A 24,052-nucleotide genomic window follows, 5' to 3' on the forward strand; every position below is an offset into this window, starting at 1 on the left:
TTTTTCATAGAATTTAATAGTTAAAATACTATTTTTTCTGTCAATTTATTTAATAGTTAAAATATTATTAAATTCAAAAAATATTTTTTTTAATATATAATAATTAACCTATATCAATTACAAAAATATATATATATATATATATATATTTATATTACTCCGATCAACTGCCGGACGGTTGATTAGTTCAAATTTTTTCACCTTTAATAAAACTTTCAAAACTGACCGTGAATTAACTTTTAAAAGGGCAAATTACATATACACCCCTCGAGGTTTGGCTAAATTACAGATACTCCCTGAGGTTTGAGAAATTACGAATTCCCCCCTGAATGCTATATTTGCATAAGAAATTAGGGGGTAATTTGTTATGAAATATAAACCTCAGGGGGTAAATTGTTATGAAAATACAAACCTCAGGGGGCGGGATGTAATTTCCGAAACCTCAGGGGTATCTGTAATTTAACCAAACCTCGAGGGGTGTATATGTAATTTGCCCCTTTTAAAACTATAAACAAACATCCTACCAAAATTCTCTCTCCCCGCATTCTCTCTCTCTCTCTCCATAAATATCTACCCCCCTCTTCCTCACCTTCCACATCCTACATCTCTCTCTCTCTCTCTGTCTCTCTACACACGGCGGGTCTTTTGTTAGAATGGCAAAGGAAGTTGAGAAAACAGTAGTAACAGAGAAGGAGTTCTCAGCCAAGGACTACCACGACCCGCCTCCAGCTCCGCTAGTGGACGTGGTGGAGCCGACAAAATGGTCGTTCTACAGAGCTATCATTGCAGAGTTCATAGCCACACTTCTCTTCCTCTACATCACCGTCCTCACCGTCATCGGCTACAAGAGCCAGATTGACCCCATCAAGAACCCTGACCAGTGTGGCGGTGTCGGCATCCTCGGCATCGCATGGGCCTTCGGCGGCATGATCTTCGTCCTTGTTTACTGCACCGCCGGTATTTCTGGTTAGTATAACCTAAAACCATTATTTACCATTTTACTAATTTAAACCCTAATAATTATACATATTTTTTTATTAGTTAAGATTGTCACTGACCTTTGTAAACAATAATTATTCTACCTGCACAAAAATATTTGGCTGAATTGATGTAGGATTAATAAAAAGTGACGGCATGATCATTTCATTCTATGATTTGAGGGAAATAGGAGAGGGAAAGAAAAAGGGTTTTTAGGGTTCATTCAAGAAGAAGAAGAAAGCTTTGAGTATTTTTTATTTTTTATTTTTTTGTAAATGGAGATGTTGAGAGTAAATTTTGTTGTGATGGGTGTTATGGCACTTGTTTTGGCTCTGGTTGTTCCTTCTATCAATGCTCATGCTCATGTCCCTGCCCCTGCTCCTGCACCTGCCCCTACAAGTGATGGGGTAGCAGTAGATCAAGGAATAGCATATGTGCTCATGCTGCTTGCTCTGGCTCTTACCTACATCATTCACTGATGATCATTGCCCTTACCCCAAAAAAAAAAAAAAAAGAGACAGAGTTGCTCTGTAGAATTCATGATTGTTTACTCTGCTTGTTCCATCTTATATTTTTTATTTTTAACATTTAATTCAAACCCCCCATTCTTTTTGCAATGTCAAAAAAAATTAATAAAAGGTGAGATTCATCTCATGTACAAGGGTTCTGTTTAATTTTATATTCAATTTTTATGTTTCTAATTATTTATTTTGGAAATAATTGAATTGTCCAATATTTTGATGTGAGCTCAAAATAAGATGATTCATCCTATTTATTTATTTTTAATTTGGATCATTTACAATCATATCATCTCACCTTATTATATTATTTCGTCATTTTTGTTTGGGTGAAGTACCAATAAATGCTAAATTTAGATTTTGTGAACTGATTAGTCCCTAGGTTTTTCTTATGGACCCAAAAGTCCTGTTATAAGTGAAATTACTTTAAGGGATGGGGGCAGAACACGTGTGTGTGGAAAACAAAGGGTGAATGTGGGATTTTGCAATAGGCTGAAATTACACATTTGCACCAAGCTCACTATAGATTTTTTGTGTTTTCCCTCCTTTGCAATCGAATCTCACACTATCAGGGTAGGAAAGATTCTGTATTCCCAATGTTGAATTGTTGCGTAGTTAATATGACATTGGGTTCCAATGTTCTTCTTTGCAACTTCCAGAAGTCGTGAGATTGAGGCATATTAGGATGCAGAAACCCTACATTGTGTGAACGAGGGATTGGGTGTTAGAGCCAGCAGACGTTGAATTTGTATTGTTGAATGGGTGTTGCGGAGATGACGACGCCACGACCAAGTTAGTGATGTTTATTTGGAAAGGAGTCGGGAATGGGAGGCCTATTGATAGGGTTTGCTAGCGTAGAGTTAGGGGTTGTAACGTTGGGGTTTAATACTGATGTTGTATGCCTTTTTGGTGGTATGTGCTTGGTATTTGGTCCACCACTGTTAGATTTTTGAATTTTGTTGGGTTTAGATTGTTTGGCAACATCGTCTGGTATTCAATCTTGTGTTGATGTGTGTGTTTTTTTTTTTTGGTAGGATCAACCATTCTGTGTTTTTCTTTCACTTTTAGGTTGGGGTATTATCCCTGTGGCACATTTTGCGATTGGATTGTGATGTTAATGGGTGATATATGAGAATTTCACATACACATTAAACCATATAACCAAAATGTGGTCCTGGTTATGTGATCCTAATGTCTATGTGGTTTGGCATTACATGTTGGCCAACCTAGGTGTAGTGTCCTGTGTTGTGGAACTGTAGATGTGTTCGATCTGCTTATATAACGCGGCATTAACACCGTACTCAACTGTGTCGTTGAACGATATGAAAATAAGGAGTAGTGGTTATATTGTCAATGTGTATGGATATTGTTCTGTCGAGGTTTTCTAGCGTTTTTTATCGTTTTAATGTGTTCTTATTTTTAAACCAGTATGGGTCAGAATGGGTGGCTGGTGTGTTGTTGTGGGTGTTGTTTGTATGTGATTTGAAAATTTGCAATAGTTGTTTAGGTCTTTGATGGGAAATGTTATATTGGTTATTATGTGTTTCGTCACACTTCTTTGAAAATGTATTGTTGGGTCTTCCATAAGCTTGTGTGGTTGTATTAATTGTTTCCGTATGTAAGGAATCGTTAAGGCATACACGTTTACATTGGAAGTGTGTTTATGGAGAGTGATAACAATTATTGAGTCCATGAATGGAACAATGTTTTGCACGTTTGGTGAGCGAGTCTTGTACAGTCACAACCTAAGCACACTGCAATGCACATGACAAAGAATATGTTATTCAACTCGTTGTCAACATGATACAAACATGTGTGTATTACACATTAGTATACAGTCGTTATATGGAAATGATGAATTCAAACGTCGATCCACCTTGAACTTATTGTAACCAGGTACGTCGAACAACATGTATACCAGACCCGGCACCAACCCATCAAACTTCCCACAAATAACATCAACCATTCTCTTGAACGTCGATGCATAATGCAACCGAATAGCAGCATTGGTTTTGTCACACGTGCACAACAAAAAAATCCCAGCATCCATACCTGCGCATAACAAACACATGACCATCACACATTCCATACATTACACATTATGGTGATGTATAATTTTTTTGAATTAGACACCATTACAGTTAACTTCTTGATTGAAAAAAAAAAAAAAATGAAACCCAAATTGAAACAAAACCACCATGATGACCAAACGTGCTAACGTGCATCAGTAAACCAACATAGACACATTGAGACCACCGAATGCGAAAAAAATTGCCAACCCGTGTAGAAAACCTTATCGATCAACCACCAAACAAATCCACATTACACATAAACACCCACCATTAACACAACACACGACAAACATGAAAAATGACCCCCAACCAATAACAATACCCACCCCCCTATCCAACTAGAAAATCACATCACACCCTTGTAATGTTACGATCCCCAAATAATCTACCAAACTTCGACCCACACAAACTCACACATGTGAGAGATTTGATAGAAAATTTAGTAGATTATTTGGGATCCCTAACATTACTCTTTATCATTTATTTATTACAAGAGTCTAGTTAATATGTACTTTTACAATAAATGCTAAAAATATTTAAAAAGATTATGGTCTTGTTTGGTTTTTTTTTTTAAATATTTCAATATTTCAATATTTCTTCAGAAAATTATTTTCTTATTGCTTCTTATTTGCGATGGCTTCCAAGACTTTCGACTTTTAGGTTCTCCTTTGTCTTCCTTCTTATATGTAGTTACGTCCATACCTATGTTTGTGTTTGTTTATCTCGGTTATATACAATTGTTATACAAGTTTCAAATTTCCAATTCATTCCGAAACTAAACGAAGTTTAGGATTTGAGGATTTATTTTGATGTTTGTTAATTGTGAAAATCTTGATGAAGCTTGATTTTGTGAATTGTGACATGTTCTTGTATGAAAGGAACTGCTTTTCTTGATCTCGATTGGATTATTTAATTTTTATTATTATTTATTTTTGAAAAAATCTCTATTGGAGTTTTGTCATTTAACTGTGTGATGTAAGGGAAAGACTTTAAATTGTACTTGAAGGGTTAAGTTGCTTGTAGGTATTAATAGCAAAATCAAAGAATCAAACTTTGATTAGATAGTATATTAGTATCTACTTGTTTTTATATATATATATATGTTCTTCAAAACCAAACATTCTAGGGTTTGGGAAAGATTCCAGCATTCACCCGAACTTCTTCCACCCAATTTGATTCGGATTTCAGAGTCCCTCTCCTCCAGATTTGACATTCATTGCAACCTATGAAATGCAAATACTTCTAGATGAGAGTTGTATTTGTATCGAGTATCAATACTTTTTGGATACTAGCATAAACCTATTTGATACTTCTTAAACGTATCTATAATTTGAAATTTATTTTATTTTATTTCAATCAAGTACTAAATTGGCTATTCAATTGATCCTGAAATCAGAATATGTGGAGAATTGATCTAAAAGAGAAGATCAAAAAGTTTTGAGAAGAACTAGAAGAGAAGAATACAACGGTCAAAACCTTAATCTCACAAAAACGGCCACAACCTTTAACTACTCAATACTATTATCTCAAAGCTAACCGAAAACTATTATATAGAGCCATATATATAGGCAACGTAGGAAACCCTAATTAAAAATAACGAAGGAAATCATGACATTATTTGGAAGCCTAATCTCTAATAAAATAAGTAACTAAATATACTAAGGTTTTAATTAAATTATTAATAAAAAAAAATAAACATAAATTAAAAAAATTACAAATAAATAAAATCCACATATCACGTTCCGCATCGTCTAGATCATGGAACTTATTTTGAAAGTTGAGTATTTCTTGCATAGCACTAGAGTAATTGTTAGGATAAATACAAGAGTAGTTTCCAGGTAAGAAGAATTGGGAAACATTGAGAATAAAGCATGTCAAATTTGGTCCAAGTTTGAGTGGACATAATGAACCCTCAATATATCTTATATGAATATATTATCAATATTAATATATAAAGGGGTTCATTTTGGTGTTGATCATGTACTGAAGTTGTGTATTATTTTCCTTCTATCAAGTTATAGGGCAATAATCAAAATTCTCACAAACTCCTTTCCACTTAGAAACATTAAATCAACTTCCCACAAATTCACATCCGGACAACTTCTCCCGAAACTGCTTTTCACTTGCCAACTTTCTCTTTCAAATCAAATGGTTTCCTATATGAATTGGAGGATGTCTGTGGTGCAAGTGCTATTATAGATCAAGTGTTTTCTTGCTTCTACTAGTGTTGCAACTTGAAGGATAACATTTTTGCTTAAAGGCCTCAAGGTGGGTTGGGTCTTTGATTAAATAATTATTGTCATTCAGTTTCTTGTTGAAGTGGAAAAAACAGAGTTGCAAAGTACATCATCTCTGTGTGTATTATATATATATATATATATATATTTGCTCTATCAAAGAGGAATAGACTTTCCAATTCCTCCAAACCAATAGTATAGAGAAGAACATTCAATTATTTCTTTGGATTTGCTCAGTAATTTTATACTATCACCACCACCTTGGTTTAAATGACATCACTTATGTTGGAAATTGGGCCGGGTATTGGATCTGAATTTGGGCGCCCATGTGGACCCATGGCCCATTCAAATTACCCATGTAATTTGAATTTGATTTTCTGATTATCCTATTTGTTAGGATAATCCTCTATCTATCTACATCTATCCTATCCTTAGGAGATATAGATAGATGGATATATATGGTTATATATCTGATTATATATTTTAATATATAGAACATCAGATACGTGATGTGGTTTTTTATCCATGACATTTTTTCCCTATACGCTCTCTCTAATTCTCTCTCATCAGAGAACGTTCCAGCCTTTGCACCGTGAGTAGTGTGGGTGATACTCATACTGTAGTATCACTCCATTGTTGGGTGTTCATAGTTCATGGTTGTCAAGCACGTGATTTACCAACAAGGTTCTTTGTTTCGGATTCTTTTACACAAGGTATGGTTTGAATCCTTTTACCTGCTGCGTTATCTGTATCTTACATTGGTATCAAAGCCATAAATGGGTATTTTCGTGCTTGTTTTTTGTGCATTAAAATATGTATATAATTATATATATACATGTGATATATGCATGAAAAATTAATATTTTTTCGAACTTTCTCTGATCAACTTGAAATTTACATATGTTGTAGTATATTTCATGTAGAATATATCTGCAATGTTTCATGAAAATCCAACGGTCGGATTTTGAGAAAAATGGAGATTCATATTTAATTTTTCGTAACTTTTACTGCATGCTGGTTTTAAACGCTTTGTTTTTATGTTATGAAAATTATATATTTGGAATCCTTGTTTTGATGCCTTCGAAATGGGTATATTATGGGCCTGATTTCGACTTACGGTTGATGAGAAAAAATAAACCCTAATTTGGGTTCCTTTTGTGTTTTTGGTGGCTTAAGGAAGAAGATGAAGTGTAGAGTTTCTGCACTTCCACTCTCGTTAGAGAGAGAGTGTGTTACACTCCATTATTTGTATTTGTTAAATGTCATTTTTGATACTATCATTGTTTTTATTTTGGAAAATGGAGTCTGGCAGTACCAAAATTGGATCAGAAAACACACCGGAAGGCAACGCGTGTCTCTCACGCACCAACTGACGCCGTCAGCGGCGGCCACGCGCTATCACATGCTAGGAGCGCTTCCCACGCTCTTCCACGCGCCATCGCGCACGTGTCAGCCACGTTGTCCATGCGCGCCGCACGCCCAGCCGAGCCGTGCTGTTTTCAGCGCCGGCTTGTCTGGTTTGGCAATTGGGTGTAAGGCGCTGTTTGTTGTTTTTTAAAATCTGGAATTGCTTTAAATGGTCATAAGTAATTCGTTATAGCTTTGTTTTAAGTGTGGTTGGTACTGTTAGATTTAGAATTAAATTTTTAATCTACTGTAAAATTTTCAAAATTTTATGAAAATAAAAATATTTTCCCTGAAATAATAATTCATTATTTCTGCTTTAAAATGCTTCTGGTGTTGCATGACTAAGTTTTGGGGCTGAAATTTTTTCTGTAGACTATTTACTGGCATGGTTTTTTCTTTTTCCTAGATTCTGGAATATTTATTTATGATTTTGTGTATTTATTATATATTTGAAATTCCAGAAAATACCAAAAAATTCTATAAAAATTTCAAAAGTGATATACTTTCTGTTATGGCATAATTTGAATATTAAACATAGAATATTGTTATTTTTTGCCTAAAGAGTTTCTAATATGTTGTGATTAGAATAACATGATTAATTGTTTTTTATTTAAATTCCATTATTAAATGTAACATAGCGTGAGTTGATTGTGAATCTAAATTAAGATGCTATTGTATGGAATTAGAATATTTTATCATGCTTTAGACATGCCATAGTTAGTAGGTGGTTGTTCGGTTGAGAGAAATCTTTGTAGATTTACTCCCGAAAACTAATATTTTGCACATGAATTAAATTAAATTTTTGGATAATTGTCACCTGTGGCGCAAGAGATGATAACGAGCATAGCGGATTTTCGATTTTGCGACTTGTGTAATATTGTCACTATTTAATTTAGATTTTTGCAGCAAAATTTTATTATGCTAATCAAATTAATCTCAATGCGAATTTTTTTCTAAATTGACTGAGCTTATGGAAGTTAATTTGGTTGACCTAAACTTAGTAGAGATGTTCAAATGTGAGCAATGTAATCCTATTCTTTAGATGAGCAAAAAGTCTTGGAGATTTTAGGTCAGAGTTTAATTGAGCCAAAGTAAGGAAACATGACTCAAAGTCGCCGTGGTTTTGTTGCTTTGTTTGGCACAATAAAAACTGATGTGTGCGCTATGGTCAGCGGCATGCTACGTAGTTTTGATTGGTGAGTTTTGGAGTTGTGAAATTAGTAAGTCCTCAATAGATCTATATATAATGTTCTAGGAAGCACGGATACAGATACGGGATACGGATACGATACGATACGGACACGATGATACGGAAAAATTTGAAAAATTAGGATACGGGTACGGCAGGGATGCGATCGTAAAGATATTATTTTTACAATTTTTAATAATGTAGTATGCATAAAAATAAAACCTATAACAAAAGACAATTTAATAAAGAAGAAAGATTCCTATAAAACTAAGAGTCTTCAAGATCAATAGCTTCAACTTGTTCTCCTTCATCAGTGAATATCACAGGACCTTAGCTAAAGTCAAAAAACCATTATTAAATAAAAATATCAGCAAATATACTTTTTTAAGTCATCAATGATAACCTAGGAAGCACAGATACGGATATGGCAATATGTCAAAATTTGAAAAAGTATGATACAGGTACGGTGGGAATACGTTCGTAAAAAAAATATATTTTTATAATTTTAATAATGTAATATGCATGAAAATAAAACTTAAAGTAAATTGATAAATAAAGAGAGATTCCTATTAACCTAAAAGTCTTCAAACATTCATAAAACATCCAAAACTAAAAACAAAAGCAAATGCAAATTAAACATCATCCTTACATGCCAACACCAAAAAAAGAATGAGAGCAAAGACAAGAAACGTGAGAGAGTGAGAAAGCGAGAGAAAAGGGAGAGAGACAATAAGGATACGTCAATTTGACAAATTCTATTATTTTAACTCTTACTATATTCCTCTTATCAAAGAACTAAACAAAATATTATAAGTAATATGTAACTTCGAGTATCCGATACTTCAAAATTAAGTATCCGATACTTCAAAATTAATTAAGAAGTATCCGATACTTTTAAGAAGTATCCGATACGTATCCGCGAGTATCCAAGGAGTATCGGTACCCGATAAGTATCCGATACGGATACGTCTCCCTTTTTGAAGTATCCGTGCTTCATAGAATGTTGGCTATTGAGCTGCGCGGATTGACTTTGTAATTTTACTTGTACTAATGTTGCATCATTGGATGAAGTAACATTCAAAAGTCACGCCATCCAAGAAATGCGAGCTTAAATGAATTAGTCATTGAGTGTAAGACGAGTAACCAGTATGAACGGTGTTTTGCTCTCTACCCAACTGTTGGGAGTGGATGGAGCAAAAATTTCACGCATTATAATAGTGTGCATTAAAGTATCACTTGAAGTTAAAAGATTAGCGCTTAGTAGCAGCAAAAATCTATTAACACTAAGTGAAAAGATTAGCACCAAGTGACTGGAAAATCTATTAGCATTGCCAACTTGTCTAAGTCTGGACAATTACTGTTTCCACACTTGAGTGTGAGACATGATGAGGTGTTTCTTTGTATGATTCCTTAGCTAGGCTAACGCTTTTGAATAACGTTTACCACTTAGCAAACGTTGTAGCATAGTAATGAAAAGGTCAAGGCCGACAAGGTTATGAGAATTTGACGCATGGCTTGTGAGAGCATTGTGTTGAATTAGACTCTTTAGCCTAATTCGCGCTTAAGTTACTTAGGGAGTTGTCATAGATTGATAGCTGATTCTCTCCTTCTTGTGGATAGTAGGATTAATTGCAAGTAACTATGAAGTGAGAAACACAGATGACAAGAGGAGTATCGTCATCTTTCAAGTAGATGCAGTAAAGTGTATGGAGAATAAAATTGACTTGAAGGTGCAGGAGATTAGCACTTACTAGTTAAATTTGCAACTTAGGTGCATTTGTGTTAAAACCTACTCCACTTCACGTCACCTACTCCACTTACTACACCTACCACCACCTACTCCACCTACTACACCTACTCCACCTACTCCACCTACTCCACTTCACCTACTCCACTACACCTACATCTCCTATATAAGGAGCCTCTCACCATTTGTAATATACAATATACATCAATCAATAATACATCAATATATACATAATTGATTCTCTCTCTCTTTCTCTATACATTAATTTTTACATGGTATCAGAGCTAAGTTAAGAACTTAGTATTTTTCGCTTCACCGGCGGGCGGCAACCTCGACTTGGCTGCCCGCCGGACCTCAACCTAGTCCGCTAAAATTCTCTACACATACCTTCACTCTTCTTCACCACCTCGCCGAAGCAAACCCAAAATCCCTCTGGGACATTTCGTCGAACACCATGTCTGCAACACTGATGGTTCAACACACACACAGAGCACCCACCATGCACTGAATGGGGGTCCTTTCCTTTGTTGTTTGTTATTCATGATGATCAAAATCATCTAGGAATGCTAGTTCCAAGTCTAGCACCCACCCTGTCAAGCCTGTTCACCATTGCAGATGCCTTCAAGTTCCCTTCCTTGATACAGGCTTCAATCTTGGGTTCTTGGCATCTGACCCACCTGAGGAACAACGGTATCATACTGCACAAATGGAGGCTGAAATTTCTGCATACTAAAGGGTGCCAAGCTAAAGCTTGGATTAAATAACTCCGGTCATAATCTGGGTCAATACGATCCTTCTCCCTATCTCTGAGAATGGCAACTCGGGAAGACGTACCACCATCCCCAATGGTGAGGGTTTTCTCTGAATCAATCATGGAATTTTTGCAAACTTCATTATCATCTCCACTTGGATACATATTCTTCCCATCGAATGGAGCCTGAGACACGGAAACTTCTGGCTCAGGGCTATTGGGGCTGCTGAAAATGCGAGCTCATACGGCCTGCGCACCTCATGTCTGTCACCGGAAGCCTCGCCACTGCTTCCAGCCGTGACTGATCACTGCCGAGCCACCACCGAACAGCTGCGACTTCATCGCCACGAAGGTCACCGCCTTTCAGAATCCAACCTGACCTCACGTCTCTCTCCATGGACCCAACTTCTTAATATCATATTTCCACTTTCACACCCACCATCCTTTTTTAATCAACCCACTCCCTCACTTTCTTTAAACCCATCTTTCACTCACATGGGCTTGTCCATTCGAGTTTGCAAACCACACTTGTTTTATTCATATCGGGGATAAAAAAAAAAAAAAAAAAACAAAAACAAAAACAAAAACAAAACAAACAAAAACAACAAACCAAACCACACAAAATCACCATCACAACCACAACAGATTTGTTTTCTTTTCTGCAGACGGCCACCCACCGACCTACTCTGCCGCCGGTCTCTTCTTTTTGCCTCCGTCCTGGGCGGTCCTTGATGGTGCTGCCTCTGTGCTTCCTAATCCACCGAGCACATTCACTCTCCCCTGCTCCTCCACTGCAGCATATGGCGGACCTCCAAATCGGAACATCACGGTGGCCTTCCGCTTTAGCTCCTTATTTTCCGCTTTCAGCACACTTATCTCTGCTCGCGCATCCTTATACATGCGCTGGAGCAGAGCCAGTTGGGCGTTTAACTGCTGCACCTCATTTGTCCTACTCTGAAGCCGGTGCGACAAGTTTGTGACTGCAGTCATGGTCTCCACACATGACTTCAATGTATACTGATTGGCCTTAATATCCGTTTGCACTACCATTTTTTGCTCCACAGACCGCATCGGAAAGTTCAATGGAGCAAAACCAGAGGTGTTTGGTTGAGGTTCCCGGGCCACCGCACCAGCTATCCCTCTTGTTGACTCGTTGAGGTCGGGAAAGAGAGTGAGCAGCCCACGGGAAGAAGAAGCCATTTTCTGGGCAACAGAGTGTTACAAAGTATCTTTCTCCGAACACGAAGAGTTTTTCAGAGGTTTTTTAGTCGGTTTTTGTCTCAGCCTCAGCCTCAGCCTCAGCCTCCGTCTTGGTTAAATAGCCAAGGCAGACACGCGCATCATGCGCCGCTCGGCGCTCGACGACAAAATGGGCGCGCCTTTTGATGGCACGCCTTTTTTATGGATTGGGCACACCTTTTGATGGCACGCCTTTTGAAAGATTGGGCACACCTTTTGAGGGTGCGACTTTTTAGGAGTCCGACAAGACTCTGTAAACTGTCCCGACATTGATTCCGGTTAGCTCCTTCATGGGTCCGACAAGACTCTGTAAACTGTCCCGACATTGATTCCGGTTAGCTTCTACATCGGTCCGACATGACTCCATAAACTGTCCCGACATTGATTCCGGTTAGCTTTTACAACGGTCCGACATGACCCCATAAACTGTCCCGACATTGGTTCCGGTTAGCTTCTACAACGGTTCGACACGACCATACGGTGTCTTCACCAACAGTCTGACACGACCATACAGTGTCTCCTATCCTATTTTATTTTCTTTATCAATTTATTTTCCTGTTTTGTTACTCTCTCCAAACTCAAGTTGGTTAGTTCCTATCCCCCTTGAGTTTGCGGGGGGCTGTTAAAACCTACTCCACTTCACCTCACCTACTCCACTTACTACACCTACCACCACCTACTCCACCTACTACACCTACTCCACCTACTCCACTTCACCTACTCCACTACACCTACATCTCCTATATAAGGAGCCCCTCACCATTTGTAATATACAATATACATCAATCAATAATACATCAATATATACATAATTGATTCTCTCTCTCTTTCTCTATACATTAATTTTTACAATTTGATATCTCCATAACATCCTTTTATAATCTAGTGAACATGAATTTGTCGTGAGTCATTACCTAGTTGGGCCTAAACCTTTAAAATTTGTCTTCGAGAATTCACACATTAGAATGATTAGAATTAGTTTATGACATTGGTCATGAACTGGTGGCTTATTATACTTAATCACATTAATGAGAAGATGACATAGATGGTTTGAGTAGGCCCTCTCGGGCCCACTCGCTTGTGACATCTTGCTCTCATGTGAATGTGTAACTTTGTTCGCAATGGTTGCGTACAAGTAAGTAGGAAAGCTGCAGAAGGGCATTTGTATTGGCGCATTTAGTCCACTATGATATTTGTGACTGGATATGTGTAAAGGTATGATAGCTAGCCTCAATCTTGACACATTTATAGATTACGATACGCATCTTAGTCAAGGCTATTTGATCTCTCATAAGTCAAAAGTTTTGAGAAGATTTTTGACATTGCACACATGAGGTTGAGATCAATTAGATAAGAGCTTTTGTGCTTTTAGTTTTGACCAAGGTGGCGAGTGTCTATTTGAGTTTTTTTTGAAAACTCTGTAAAGAGAGATGGATGCTTAGAAAATTGATTATTTCTAGCACTCAGCAACACAATGGTGTAGTAGAGATAAGGAATTAAGTATTATTTATGTTTGGTGGATGATGGCGCTAAATGTTTCCCAATTGAGAATTGCACTAGTTTGTTGCCTATATCCCTAACTAAGTGCCCTCCATATCAGATTTTACACTCCATTTAAGTAATGGGTTAGCAGAGAGCCATTTGTGGGCGATCTGTAACCATCAAACAGCTTATCTTTTACTTCTCTTAAGGTTGCGAAGTTAAGACCTAAAGATCTAGGGCGCATTATTGTATGCTGTCTTGTAAAAACTTATGGTCATGTGGCGCATTATTGTATGCAGTCATGTAAACCCTCCTGGTCATGTGCTTATAGATAAGCAGCTTTGTGGGAGTGTAACTAAGTCACATAAAGTTTTCTTAGTAAAGGTGACGTGACTAGAGTTTTGGAACTCTATAAAATAGAGAATTCTAAGTATAGCGGTTTATCTAGCCTAGTTGAGAATGGAAAGAAATTTCCAATATCCTAGGGACAGTGGGAGCGATGTGCCTACTAGTGGATTGCTCCATTAGAGAAGAATACATTCTTAGTTGCGTGGTGGAGAATGTGAAAATTTTTCACATCATCACTGGATGATTGAGAGGGAAACATTCATGATTGCTCCGCAAGATGATAAAGAGCCTAGGATAATGCCAAAGGCTCTCTAGTCCCCTACTTTTAGAAAAGTGGATCAATGTTGCGCAGTTTAAGACAAAGTCTTTGAGAATTAACCATTTCTATAATTTGGTTGACTTTCCGCTATGACGCGAAACTGTTCTAAAGTTATGCGCGATTTGGATAGTCATTTTTTGAGGCATAAGGCTCACTAGATATCAAAAAGTCGCACCATTAAGGAAGGTGTAGACCATGAGAAGATTTTCTCCTGGGGAGTAAGGTTACTTTGACTTAGGCTATGATTGACATGAGTTCGGAATTTTGATTTGTGGACATTGTGACCCAACTTCTCGTTGGAGAATTGGATAGGTAGATCCGTAGGGATTTACCTTTTGCTTTTATGGTGAAAAGTTAGAAGCGCAAAAAGGATTGCTTGTTCTAATAAATTTTTTACGGCCTAAAACAGTTACCCAAATAGTGATTCTTAGATTCATCGAGCCATGATAGACCTACGATGATCGATGAAGACCACTGAGGCATGATCAATGGTCCAAAAGAAGTTTTTCTTTACTGAGTCATTATGAGCCAGGAATTTATACAGCTGTCGTCACCTAGGGTTGGCAGTCCTCTGTTTTAGACATGATGGACATGGGTGATGTTATTTATATGCTCGGATGTAAGATCCTTAGAGATTGTTCTGGAAGAATTCTTGGTTTGTCTTTAATGACTTACATAAGGAATATCCTAGAATGATTCTAGATGCGAAATTGCAAACCCATTGACTTATCTATCGGTAAAAGCTAGAGCTTTAGCTATTGAGTGAATCCTCGGATTGTCTTTGGGAGAAACAAATGACTTATATTCCTTGATTGTTTTTTTGTGGGAGCCTGAAGTACGCTATGTGGGCATATTCAGCATAATGAGTGTTATCTGTTCAGATGGTCAACTGAGTAGTTTTAGACCTTGACCTTGCTCATTAGACTGTGGATAGGATGCTTTACTGGTAGTGTATAAATTTGCCCTTTGTAAGATTCAATGCGCTAGTTGGGCACATTTTGAATGAACATAGATTGGTCACCAAAATATCTTTAGAGAGGTAATTGCGCAAGAGGTAGTGATCTTGAACCATTTCATGTGAGGCGCACATGGTAGATTCTGTTGTATATGCTTATCGCAAGAGGTGCTGATAAGGTTTATGCTTGGAATCTAGAATTGCGCAGACTGTGGTCGTGTTTTTTTTAAAATCGGTGACTTATTTGTTGTGAGATGATGGGATGTTGACATTATTATGGTTTGTGTCATAATGATTAGCAGATGATGATGTCAGCAGGCAAGATTGGCTCATTCACACGAGCAATCACCCTTTGTGCTTGGGAGCGAGCAAGGATGAGATTAGTGGTTTATTTTTATTTGGAGCCAAGAGAGGCTTAAATTATCCACTATATATGTCGCCTTGGTTACAACCAAGATGAGGCTGTGTGAAGGACCAAACATGGATGTTAGTACCCACTTTCCATGTTGTGCCTGTTGTGATTAGCCAGATGCAAGATCTCATTTGGCGCCTGGAAGGCAGCAAATAGAGAATTCGGGTTAGGCCCTAGAAAGATACTAGACTAAGATTTGTACGGTGTATCGAGTATGACGTCACTCTTTTGGAAGAGTTACTCCACTGTAGCATGTCTTCATACTCCATGTGCTTGACGACCGAGTAATGAGGTGAGAGAATGGATCCTTGTTTCCTCACTGTGTGAGTCTTACGTGTCATTATTGATATGTCTTTCACTTGTGTACCCTTTTGTGACCTTTAACTATGTCACAAGGTAAGGGATTGACGTTCTGTTACTTTGGTATGTTGCTTGCGGTCATGTATGATTCGATCTTAAGGGACATCACTGGGAAAGCGGTCAATCCTAAACTAAATGGCATAAGGGCAAGGGGAAGATCATCTAGTATTCACTGCCGGCAACTCACATCGCTCTGTATGAGAGGCGGATTGAGTGTGAATATATTACAAGAATTGAGAGGGTCAAGCATGCTCTTTTGAGGGATTAGAGATGTTTTTGGACCGGTGTAATTAGATGGGTCTGGGATATATGAGACACTATTTCTATTTTTTGGGTTGATGTCCCTATACTGGCTCATTTTGAGTTTCTAGTATAGAGCTCTCACATGCAAGTGTTTCTCAGCGGTCGCATGGTTCATTGGTTAGTATGGGATTGTTCAATATTTGGGAGATTGAGATAGAGATGTAGCAGTATCATGCCAACTCATGTGCGAATGGGAGATGTTGGAAATTGGGTCGGGTATTAGACCCGAATTTAGGCGCTCATGTGGCATGACCCGCCCATTCAAATTACCCATGTAATTTGAATTTGATTTCTTGATTATCCTATTTGTTAGGATAACCCTCTATCTATCTACATCTATCCTATCCTTAGGAGATATGGATAGATGGATATATATGGTTATATATCTGATTATATGTTTTAATACATAGAACATTAGATACGTGATGTGGTTTTTTACCCATAACATTTTTTCCCTATACTCTTTCTCTCACTCTCTCCCATCAGAGAACGATCCAGCCTTTGCACCGTGACTAGTGTCGGTGATACTCATACTGTAGTATCACTCCATTGCTGAGTGTTCATAGTTCATGGTTGTCAAGCACGTGATTTACCAACGAGGCTCTTCATTTCGAATTCTTTTACGCAAGGTATGGTTGGAATTCTTTTACCTGTTGCGTTGTCTGTATCTTACAACTTAGAAGACTTTTCTTCATTTTTACGTACATATACATCTATGATAAATTGTATGTATATATAAATGTTATTTTGACTTTTTTTGTGTGGTGTTGTGTATGAAGCTTTTCATAGTCATTGTTGCCTATGAAGCACGGGTATAAGTACGAATACGAATACTAGTACTGGTACGATACGGGTACATCAATACGGTAAAATTTTTTAAAAATAGGGTACGGGTAAGGCTTGGTACGCTTGTAAAAAAATATTTATTTTTAATTTAGAGTAATGCAAAATTAATTAAATGATTTAATTTGTTAAGGTTCAACCTACAATTAACATTTAATGTCAAAAGTAAAGGTATAAATCAAAATTAAATGTCAATATATTAAATAACTTACAAACCATAGTTTAATTTTAAAATCATGCTAAGTATAAAATAAAAAATAAAAAAGAAGTCTAGTGAAAGGAGTTTTATCTCTTCAGTATAAGAAAATATTATTTCAACTGAGGTACAGTACGGCTTGGGAATATACTAGGTACGTCTGGGTACACCAAAAATTAAAAAGAAAATGCTTGGTTATGTGTTGTGTACCCGGTCGGTATGTATGCAGAAGTACCATACGAGGAATATGCATATTTGCTCTATCAAAGAGGAATAGACTTTCCAATTCCTCCAAACCAATATTATAGAGAAGAACATTCAATTATCTCTTTGGATTTGCTCAATAATTTTATACTATCACCACCACCTTGATTTAAATGACATCACTTAAAAGATTTTTCGTCATTTTTACGTACATATACATCTACCATAAATTGTATATATATAAAATTTATTTTGATTTTTTTTTTTGTGTGATGTTGTGTATGAAGCTTTTCATAGTCATTGTCGCTATATGCTTAGCTAGATATAGTGATCTATCTGCCTATAATTTTCATTTCTTTCACTGTTATTAATTTCCTGTGTCAAATGTGTTACAAAGAGATTAAATAACTTCAATTTGATGATGGTATTATTATCCCATGAAAAAAAAAAAAAAAAACACAAAAATTGATGATATTCTAAACATAAAATTTGACAGGGACTTTGAATATTTTGTTGATTACTTCTTTATTTTTCTTTTTATCCATTTTTTAAAAAAATTTACTGGGTTGCTAATCTTTTGAAGTAATTTAAGGCGTCATTTCTGGTAACATTTCATTTATACCATAAATTTTATATTTAGAATTGTTATTGTCTTTCAATGATTTATGCACACTTTGTGGTTGCTATGACTCCTAGTAGTTTGAAAAACAGTCTTCACAAAGTTACTTTTTAAATTTATATATGTTTATATATTGTCGTATCCTTAACATAATCCATATCTTACTTTTCCAGAATTTGTATCGATGTATTCATATTGTGTCATACCTGTATCCCATTCCATGCTTTATAGATTCAACTAGTCACTTAATCTCTACCAATACTACACTTCGAATCTTTTTGCATGCTGTGACTTCTAGTAGTTTGAAATTAAGACTATTTGGTAGACTAGAAAGTCAACACATACTTGATGTGCTTGAATACATCGTAGGGAAGCATTGCAACTCTTGATGATAGTGGAGTTATATATGGAGCATGGGACTGGAAGTAGAGAGCTTACATACTTCATGGTGGTTATGTAACTGTGTATATAAAGTAACTATGTGACTCTCAAATGATTTGATTAATTATCACCATCTGAATAAATTAATAAATTTTTATTCAACTTTTTCTAGAAATCTAAAGTCTGACTCAGCTTCGCCAAAATTAGAGTGTTTCCTAATTATAGATAACTAAAGAAAACTAGTTTATCCTAAAAGATTTATGACAATTACTTTTTAATTTATATATATTTTTATTTATGGTTTTATCCTTTAACATAATCCATATCCTACTTTTTTCAAAATTTGTATTGATGTATCCATATTGTGTCATACCTCTGTCTTGTATCCCTCTAGCCATGCTTTATAAATTGTAACTAGTCACCTAATCTCCGCCAATACAATACTTAGTACTTATGTCTTAATGTGAGATAACACAAGTATATTGGAAGATATACTCTGTAATAATGTAATTGTAGGTTATATAGTACGTGAATGATATTTCTCTGCCCTATGTAGGCATGTTTATATTCTAATTCTAATTTTCATGTCTTATTGTTTATCATAGTGTTAAGACTAATAATCAATCCATTAGAATAGACCTGTATTTCTAATTCTTCAGTTACTTTCGGGGATGGGAGCAAAATTTTAAGAACCTTAATATTTTACAGTAGTTCCCTTGTGGTAGGTGTGAATTTCTGATATCATTTTATTTGTGAGATATTTCATAGTTCTGCATCACCTTTGGACCTCCTAATTCCTGATAACTAACACATCAATATCTAAAGGACTCTAATTTGCTTAGGCTGCATGAAAAACCACCAACTGATCTTAGTTTCTGCATCAACATTAGGAACAATTCTGCAGTTACTTGAACAGATACATTCTTCCATTTTCAATTTTAGCCTGAAACATTTTATTCTTGAATTCATTTTCACAGTAGTGTTGGAGAAAATAGATGAGCAAGAAGGTTTCAAGCTGTTTGGGACCACAAATTCTCGTGAACCTGAAAATACAGTAGAAATACTCGAGCAAAGGGAGCAAAAGGTCTTATTTCATGAATCCACTGAGTTGGGAAGAGCAAGCAACTTGCGCAAAAGTTTAGATTGGGATACTGCTTTTTTCACCAGTGCAGGTATGCTTTTACAAGAAATCTGAAATATTTGGTGCCTTCTGCCAATGTTAACTCATTTCATATGGTTAGAGCAAGTTAAAATTCGAACTCATTAATGCTTCATGCATGATCAGGACTTCTAGATCCAGAAGAGTTGTTTATTATAAATAAAGGATTTGAGAAGGTTGAAGCTGATCTATTACCCGTAACTCAAGAAGATCTGTGTACGTGGAGATATGCACACTCAGAATCGACATTAGATAGTGATGACCTCTCTTTGGACAGCAACCAAAGCACTGAGGTTGATTTGTTTGAAGAAATAAGAGGATCCATTGAGAAATCCAATATAATGTCCAATATTTGCAAGTCAGTTTGCAAATCAGGAGTTGGAGAAGCCCACAAAGGGGAAACCCACTGTAAGTATATTGCAAATTTAGAACAAATCTTACTGTGAATGGAAGAAGAAATTTTTGCCTGTTCATTTTGTATGTGAATTGCAATGTGATTGCATTTAAGGTATCCCAAAGAGATTTAATGGGTAATCAGGCCTTCCGCTATTGTTGCAGCAGGAAATATTGAAACCTCACTTGTCCTAAATTCTTTTCTTACTCTTAGGCTTAGTAAGCATAATATCTTGTGTTTAGGAGGTTGGTACCTAGCCTTAGTGTCTTGTAAAAAATGTTATATGGTCTCCCTTTTTATGCATCTGTTTATCACAAATTTATGCTCAATATCTATGGTTGCTTTTTTTCAGCCTTGAAGAAACTTGATGACATTTCTCAAAATAGGGTATGTGCTATTGATTGTAGTCTTTCATTGTAATTGTTCTAGCATTTATTGAGAAATTAAGTTCTCTTGTATCTAAATATCAGGTGAAATCCACACCAACTTCTAGAAGGCAAAGTGTCTATATGCAAGGATCAAAAAGAGTTAAGGAGGTTGTTCATCCACAAATCGTCCAGGCATGTATAAATCGAAGAAAATGAGATTATATAGTTCCTTTTAGTATTTAGAATGCATAAGTGTTCATCATCTCAATTGCTCAAATTGAAAGGCTGCATTCTTATTTATAACTTACAAGTTACAAGTTTGTCTAGGCATGTATAAATCGAAGACAATGAGATTATATAGTTCCTTTTGGTATTTAGTATGCATAAGTGTTCATCTCGATTGCTCAAATTGAAAGGCTGCATTATTATTTATTACTTACAAGTCACAAGTTTGTCCAACATTTGGTAGTCTAACATGTTGGATATGTAGACAAAAGATTGTGTAAGGAAATGGAATTGTAACTCTAAGATATGAATTAACTAACTCAAATTAATTTGATCAATACAGGATGCTGAAAAGAATGGTAAATCTAAGTCACCCAAGATATTAGGCAGGATGAACATGGCGTCAGCAGGACAAAGAAAAAAGATTTCCTTAGGTGTGGACCATGTCAAAATGGGAAATAAAGTTGCAACCCTTGGATCTGGTAAGAACAATCATATAATTTAAAAGTTCCTTTCTTCCAATTCCAATGGAATTGACATCAAAATGCATTGACTGTTACAGGGAAAGATTTCATAGTATCTAAGAAATCTGGATTGGGGAACTCATGTTGTTCCACTAGCTCTACAACATCCCTTGAATCATCTTCTTCAGTTTCTGTCACTACCAGTAATGATTCATCAGCTTCTTGTTCTCCATCTGGTAGTGCTTCGTCGTTGAAATCTTCCTCAAACTCGAGAAGAAAAGCAGATTCCAAGAAAAGTAGACTTGCTGCCTCTGGTTCAACCTCCAAGACTCCTCTCAAGTGCTTACTAGGAGACAAAATTGTGTTGGAAAATCCTGGTTTGTCCACCCCTTCATTGTCCATGTCAAACCATTCTTCTATTGATCCTGCAAAATCGACCAGAAATTTCAAACCTTCAGGTCTCCGAATGCCATCACCAAAGATTGGGTTCTTTGATGAGGTAGTTTTATTTTCTTCCAATTTGTTTAGTTCTATGTTATGATTATTATTATTTGTTACTTATAAGTTACAATTTTGTCCAGCATTGGGTTGTCTAACTTGTTGGATATGTAGACACAAGATTGTGTAAGGAAATGAAACTTAACTCTAGGATATGAATTAACTAACTCAAATTAATTTGATCAATACAGGATGCTGAAAAGAATGGGGAAGCTAATTCGTTTCCTCATAAGTCAAGCAGGATGAACATGGCGTCAGCAGGACAAAAAAAAAAGATTTCCTTAGGTGCGGATCATGTCAAAATGGGAAATAAAGTTGCAACCCTTGGATCTGGTAAGAATCTTCATATAATTTAAAAGTTCCTTTCTTCCACTTCTAATGGAATTTACATCAAAATGCATTGACTGTTACAGGGAAAGATTTTATATTATCCAAGAAATCTGGATTGGGAAACTCATGTTCCACTAGCTCTACAACATCCCTTGAATCATCTTCTTCAGTTTCTGCCACTACTAGTAGTGCTTCGTCGTTGAAATCTTCCTCAAACTCGAGAAGAAAAGCAGATTCCAGGAAAAGTAGACTTGCTGCCTCTGGTTCAACCTCCAAGACTCCTCTCAGGTGCTCACTAGGAGACAAAATTGTGTTGGAAAATCCTAGTTTGTCAACCTCTTCATTGTCCATGTCAAACCATTCTTCTTATGAATCACCTGCTAGCTCCATTGATGGATGGTCCTCAGAATCATCATCAACTGCCCACCAAAGCTCCAACTGTTTAGAGGTCAGTTTTCATACCAGTACTTCCAGAGGAGCTTGTTTAGGAAATGATGCCACCCAAGCATTAAATTTTCAGAGTTTCCCACATGATGAATGTTTCGATGGTCAAGAAAGTCATCAATCAAGGTTTCCAAATCTATGTCTTGAAGTAGTTAGGGGAACTGCTAATGATCTTGCAAAATCGACCAGAAATTTCAAACCTTCGGGTCTCCGAATGCCATCACCAAGGATTGGGTTCTTTGATGAGGTAGTTTTATTGTCTTCCGATTTGTTTAGTTCTATGTTATGAGATTTGTTTAGTTCTATGTTATGAGTATTACCTTGTGAAGTCAGTATTTCAATCAAGTAAAGCTTATCTGCTTTGACAGGACAAAGCTATGTTGTCGACGGTAGGTAGAGATTTCCAGTTTCATTTTGGAGCGCAGAGTGCTTTGCCTAATATTAGTGGGGTGACAAACAGAAAAAGGCCGGGTAAACTTCAGACTACTGGAATTTTACTAGAGAATGGGGATACAAAGCTTGGTTCTGTGCAAAATGGAGTGATAAATCCTTCTTTGAATGCCATTCGCAGATATGCAGCACAGAATCAAGAGCTAGATAAAAATTCCCCAAAAATGTCCAGCACGTCTGCAACCTCGAGAAATTTACCAGGGAAAACTTCAAAAGGTCAGACTGATGCATCTCCTCAATTGTGCAGAGAAAATTGCTCAAGATCTAGTAAAGTTATTGATGGGGGACATAATTCAAAAAAACTAGGCCTGCATTCTAGTTTGAAGGCAGAAAGGAAAAGAACAGAAGGAATATTGAAAAATGAAATGGGTGGAGAGAGCAAGAGGCCAATGACGAAAGAGCATGAAAGGGCCAGCAGGCGCCCTCTTGAGAATGACCGTCATTCACTTCATGACAACGAAAAAGAAAACATACCTAGTTTTGAAGATCATGTTAATGGTTCAAATAGATGTTTGGAGGTCATTGATCTCAACAGGGGCGTGGTGATAGAGCTTGAAGGGAAGAGGGGTTGCTCTCATTCCCACCTTGGTGACAATTTGGCTGAAAATGACAGAGCTCCCATGTATTCATCATCCTTCTCTAAGGAGTACCTTTTTCCCCGCCAGCAGGTTTCACCAAATATGCTGTCAAAGACTAGACCACTCTCTCTTTCGACGACAGTTGAGTTCATGCCCAGCACAAGAACTCCATTGGCGGACAAAAATTCTGCTCCCATGCAGCAGCAGATTAATTCAGGTTTATAACAGAATCAGAATCAACAGTAGACAAGGCAGTGGAAAAGGTGTCAAAACACTCCATTACATGGCATTGGAGATCAGAATTTTTTATTTATTTATCTGAACCTAGGATTAACATTTCAAGGCATGGGTCTCTGTTCTATATTTCTCTCACCTGAGTTTATTAATCTTTAAGTTGGTTCTTCTGGGAACACTTTCCATATATTAGCAAATTGTCCGATCAACCTTGTCATTTAGTGTTTTTTGATTGTGCAAGAGTTTAATTGGATTGGAGTTCATAGTCCTTGTATAGGAAAAATTGTTCCTGAATAAACACATACTATTTGTCAGATCAGATATAATAAATGTGTTGGATTTCTCATC

General features: G+C 36.6%; 1 protein-coding gene across 1 annotated transcript; it reads left to right on the plus strand.

The window, feature by feature from the left end:
• Positions 1 to 521: 521 nt before the first annotated feature.
• On the plus strand, positions 522 to 24,052 carry LOC114287379 (uncharacterized). Its single transcript, XM_082870652.1, has 10 exons — positions 522 to 966; positions 19,538 to 19,732; positions 19,846 to 20,127; positions 20,466 to 20,500; positions 20,584 to 20,673; positions 21,050 to 21,188; positions 21,269 to 21,669; positions 21,860 to 22,001; positions 22,082 to 22,689; positions 22,811 to 24,052. Exons 1-10 carry the CDS (start codon positions 654 to 656, stop codon positions 23,693 to 23,695), a joined length of 3,090 nt encoding a protein of 1,029 aa, XP_082726778.1. The 5' UTR covers positions 522 to 653; the 3' UTR covers positions 23,696 to 24,052.

This window comes from Camellia sinensis, chromosome 5 (assembly GCF_055761805.1).
Source record: "Camellia sinensis isolate YWXY chromosome 5, ASM5576180v1, whole genome shotgun sequence".
Lineage (NCBI taxonomy): Eukaryota > Viridiplantae > Streptophyta > Magnoliopsida > Ericales > Theaceae > Camellia > Camellia sinensis.